A 4,832-nucleotide genomic window follows, 5' to 3' on the forward strand; every position below is an offset into this window, starting at 1 on the left:
CCCAGCAAAGTCACTCCACAGAACTTCCCAGACCTTCTATGAACAGGGTTCTAAGAGGGAAATCAACATTTAAAAGGTGAAATTTTTTAAAGGTTCTATTCCTTGAATACATTGAGGATTAGAAATGCAAGGGCAGGAGGCTTACTTAAGAGTGTTTAGCTAAAAGGTAAAGTATGTCGGAAGTAACCAGAAACCTCCATTCACCCCTCAGGGCACAATGTATCTGAAGGGGTTTTCAAGGAGCAACCTAAGAGTGTGCAGGAGATAAACTGAGAAGTGGGTCATTTAAAATTTGGTAAAGTAACAAAACCCTTAAGGGGTGCCGTGAAAATCCTGTCGGTGCCGGGAGGAGCCCCAGGCATGGAGGCGTGAGCTCTGGAACTTCGTAGGCTAGGCACCACCGGGAGAGTGGACACCCTCCCTTTATCAAGAGAATTTTATTTTTTTAAAAAATAACTACAGAAAGGACAAAGAATTAAAAGAATTTTAATAAAATCAAGTTTACATTTGTACATCTTGTGTATTTGGGACCCAACCAGGGGCAAAGGATAGAGTTGCAAGGACAATGGTTTCCATAGGAGAGTGAGCAGAAAGCAAGGGCTACCCCAGCTGTGTGGACAGGCATCGCTCGATGGTGTGGCCGAGGCCCCTCCCTCCAGCACAGCTTCCCAGGGCTGAGCCAGGCCCGTGCCACACAGCCTACACACCCCCTGTTAATTCTCGACAGGCAACAGCAGATACACAGGCCATAAAATTAGACAGTCTTGCCCACAGAACATAAAATGACAACCGAGTTCAGTTCATGCTGTTTTAACTAGAATGGTTACACAGAACCTGGAGGGAAAGGGGGCTGAGTGGTGCTTCCAATTGCTCTGTCCAACAGCACGGTCACAACGCAGCAGGCCTGTCGAAAGAACATGTATTTCTTTTCAAAATATGATTTGAGGAAAGAGCCTTGTGGGAGTTCGAGAAAGATTAGAGAAAGGTTTTGAACACAGGAGACAATTCTGCAGTGTCACAGAATTCTGCCTGTCTTCGAGGATCTGGGAGAGCTGGAAAACTGTTCAACTCCAATTCCCATTATTCTAAAGGAAAAAAAAACATTTCCAAGTATTGATCAATGTGCAGGGAAAAAAGAGACGAGTGGCCCCAAGTTAGAAATGAGCAATCACAAGACGTTTTCAAGATTTTACCCATTCTGAGTAGAAACAGTGCTTTGCAAAGTGCATATTGCATGGACTAGCCGTCCGTTCTTCGAGGAGTAAATCCAAGCACACAAGTTGAACGGTGATATGCACAGTAATATGGTGATTCTGCAAGCCATCCGCAGGCAGCTCCTGGCCGGGCTTTGTGTCCACCCCGAGTAACAGCACATGGCCGCGTTGCAGGCAGAATTCCTTCATTATCTCCTGTTGAGCTCACCGAGACTTAGTTAGGAAAGAAAGCGTGGATGCCTTTGCCTTCTTGGCCCAGTTGGCATCACGAAGGAAAAGGAACGCTGACCACTGCTAGTGCAGAAGACGTTTTTAAAGACTGGAGTGGGCTCTTCATCCCCCTCCGTAAGGCTGAGGCTGAGGGAGGGCGTGTTCCAGGTTCTCTTCTCACAGACGCTGATGCTTGCTTGCAAGCCTTGCATGGGGTACAGTGTCTTTATTGTTCATTCCTAACAGAATCAGTCATCAAAATGAAGAAATCCGAGAGGGCAGTGCAGTAACCACAGAACGAATCTGCAGTCTGGGACCGACAGCATTCATTTCCCTGTGAGCAGGAAACCTCAGAGCAGGCATGTAAAGTGCTGGAGGTAAGGCAGCGGGCTGGGCTTCCTCTAAGGGTGTGGCATGACCTGCAGGGAGGGCGCCACTTCCCCACGTGCAGCGGCAGCGCCCATGCCTGCCCAGCTGAGCACGAGGGGAAGCCGGCCTCGCCTGAACATACGCTCGGTTTGTGCTCATTGTTTCCCTTTTAACTTCCCAAGTATTCAATAGGAGGTACATTTAACAAGAAAAACATCCCTAACAAATACGACAGATGATTTTCTAAATAAGAGAAATATTACAAAGACAATATAACTTCAAATAAAAATGTTTAGTCAAGCACATTGACCGTGGAGTTTCAGGCCAGCAGACGCCGGCAGTGAGGGGCGCACGCATGGGCCCTGTCCCCACAGTTCCCTGTCTCTGCCGTCGTCCAGACGGGCAGGCAGCCCCTCTCTCGGCCGTCATCAGTTTCGTAGTGGTGTTCACTTGCTAGAAGCCAGAAGGGAAGCAGGAGGGAACGGACACACCTCCCAGGCCAGCCAAGGGCAAGAGCAGAGGCCCGAGGTCATCGGGAAGCAGCCACTGTGCCATGGACGGAGCACGCACCACGCGGGAGAAGTGCGACGTGAAATCTGCCCACACAGGACCCTGCCCTGGCCACTCGCCGGGCGGGAGAGGGTCACCTGCTGCCACCTGAAGCCACTGTCCCGGCAAGTGTGTGCCTGACGTGGTGTGGGCGCCAGCCTGTGGGGGTGCACCCGGAAGGCTCACTTATCCGTCCAAGTGGACAACCGTGTGTCTAGGCGGGCGAACGAGCACGTCTCTCCTTTTGGGTTTCCTGTTTACATTCAATGCCGACTGGTCAGCAGGGAAGAGGACTTGTTTCACACAGACGGAGCCTCCCGGGCACCGAGACGTCGCCTCTGTCTTGGCTGGCACAGCGCCGCCGCGTTCTGCTCCTTGCACTGGGCAGGCTTGGTGTGCGAAGAACTCGAGGTCCCCCTGGCGCCCAGGCGGCCCCTTCAAGTCCGAGCGCCGGGGCGGGGGGCGCTGGGGTTCGTGTGTCTGCTGGCAGCACAGTGGGTGTGGACGAGGTCACCGGTTGGGTATCTAACAAACACTGGCTCGCAGAAGGGACTGTGGCACACCTGGCACAGCTGTTTGTCTGAGAGCCGGAAGGAGCTTCTTTTCAGCTTCATCTGCGAAAATAAAGACAGGTTCTCACATGTTGCTGTGCAGTCTTTCAGACACGCCTGACCCCAGGGACCACTGTTACTGATGAGCACTGCTTTAATATCAACTTCCTGAAACACAGTATTGAAGTGAAAATAACAAACACAGCCTTAGTAACTGGGGAAGCACAAAGAGCCTCGAAACAAACCCCTTTCTTATTTTACAAACATCATTGGTGCTTGTCTGGCGGAGGCATCCCACCGAGATGGCCCCTCGGACGCTCTGCGAGCCCGGGCGCACTCCGGCGAGGCCTGCTGACCGTGGTGCCCTTAGAGCTGGATGAGGCCGCCCCACCCTCGCTTCCCGGGGCCGCTCACCGACACACAAGCAGAGGAAGGCGCAAACAAGGCACCTGGTCAAAGCCACAGGGCTGGTTAGTGGCACATTCCTGACGTCCTAGGACAATTTTCTTTCCTTAAGGTACTAACAAGCCTGAGCTGTGACTCCATCGCCAGCTAAGAGCCTTTCTGCACAATTCCCTGCGGCCCACACGGCAGCTGGTTGGAGGTTGAGCAGCAACTTGGTGAGTTCACCTTAGACACATTAGTGTCATCAGTACTCCGACATTTATTCAGTGCCCTCGGGACGCCTGGCTTGGCTCTAGAGATCATAAATGACACTTCCTGCTCTCAAGGAACCAAGCAATTATGAAAGGCATGCTCAGAATGGTTAACCGGCTGAGGGGTGTGAAGGTTCCACCAGGGCAGCACCTGGCCGGGTTTCCTGCAGGTGGTCCCCAGATACGAAGGGACAGGTGAGATCACCCCGGCAGAGAGAACGGTGGGAACGAAGGCCATACATGTGGAGAGCGTGTCACCCTGGGGGGTGTCACACGTCCTGGCAAGCCATGACGGCCGAAGAGGTGAGATGGAATCGTCCAGGCATCGACCTCTTCCGGGAGCCAATGACGCTTCCAAGGGGGACAGGCTGGCTCCTGCTCTGGGGAGACTGCTCCTCCCACGGAGGGGTCTCCAAAGGGAGGAAAGGTGGGGGGCTGTTGCAGACTAAATTGTGCCCCCCAATTCATACGTTGGAGCCCTAATTCCTAATGTGATGGTACTTGGGGGTGGGGCCTGTGGCAGGTGCTAAGGTCAGACGAGGCCATGGTGGGCGCCCAGGATGGGAGTAGGGCCGTCAGAAGAGGGAGAGGCCAGGCTGCTCTGCTGCGAGAGGACACAGGGCGCGCCAGGGAGTCCGCACCAGGCAGGGACTCTGCCGGCCACACATCTTCAACTCCCAGCCCCTGTAACGTGAGAAACAAGCGCTGCTGTCTAACCTGAGGGGACATTTGCTAGGGCAGCCCGAGTTAAGTGACAGAGGGACAAGATGTGGCGCTCCGAGGGGCTGGGATGCACGCCTGGCTCTTCCATTGACGTGACTGCTCTGTGCCTCAGTTTCCCCTCCTGTGAAACGGAGACAATAGTAGTACTGCATTCAAATGCTGTGACGAGGAAGTGATGTCACGATGACAAGTGCGGCAAAGCACCAGGAGCACAACGTGCACCTGCCTTCCTGACCATGGTCTTGGAGAGGGGAGAACACGCTCCGCACAGGCGTCTCCGAGCGGAACGTAGCCTGACGCTGCAGAGGAAACACTGACAGAATATTCCCCAGGCAAAACACACGCCACACAGAACACCCGCGTCCGGAGGCGCCTGGCTCTCACCTGGTCGTGCTTATAGATCAGGTTCTCCGACGTGGCCAGGCCGAGCGCCACCTGTGCAGTCCTCCTGGTGTGGGTGCTGTCCCGCACGGCGCCCGTCAGGAACGGGCAGAGCAGCTGCACCGACCAGGTGCCCGGCAGTAGCTGCAGAACCTGGGCGGCGTCAAACTCCGCGGCGT

At 54.1% G+C, this 4,832-nt stretch overlaps 1 protein-coding gene across 1 annotated transcript in view; it reads right to left on the minus strand.

Annotated features, from left to right (window-relative positions):
• Window positions 1-467: 467 nt before the first annotated feature.
• TGFBRAP1 (transforming growth factor, beta receptor associated protein 1) overlaps window positions 468-4,832 on the minus strand; it is a 40,059-nt gene continuing 35,694 nt past the window's right edge. Inside the window, exons 11-12 of the mRNA XM_014536455.1 lie at window positions 4,657-4,827; window positions 468-2,956 (exon numbers count right to left, since the gene is read on the minus strand). Coding sequence (XP_014391941.1) covers window positions 2,780-2,956; window positions 4,657-4,827 — 348 coding nt within the window. The 3' untranslated portion in view covers window positions 468-2,779. The remainder of the gene's footprint in view (window positions 2,957-4,656; window positions 4,828-4,832) is intronic.

The sequence above is a fragment of the Myotis brandtii genome, unplaced genomic scaffold (assembly GCF_000412655.1).
Source record: "Myotis brandtii unplaced genomic scaffold, ASM41265v1 scaffold1627, whole genome shotgun sequence".
NCBI lineage: Eukaryota > Metazoa > Chordata > Mammalia > Chiroptera > Vespertilionidae > Myotis > Myotis brandtii.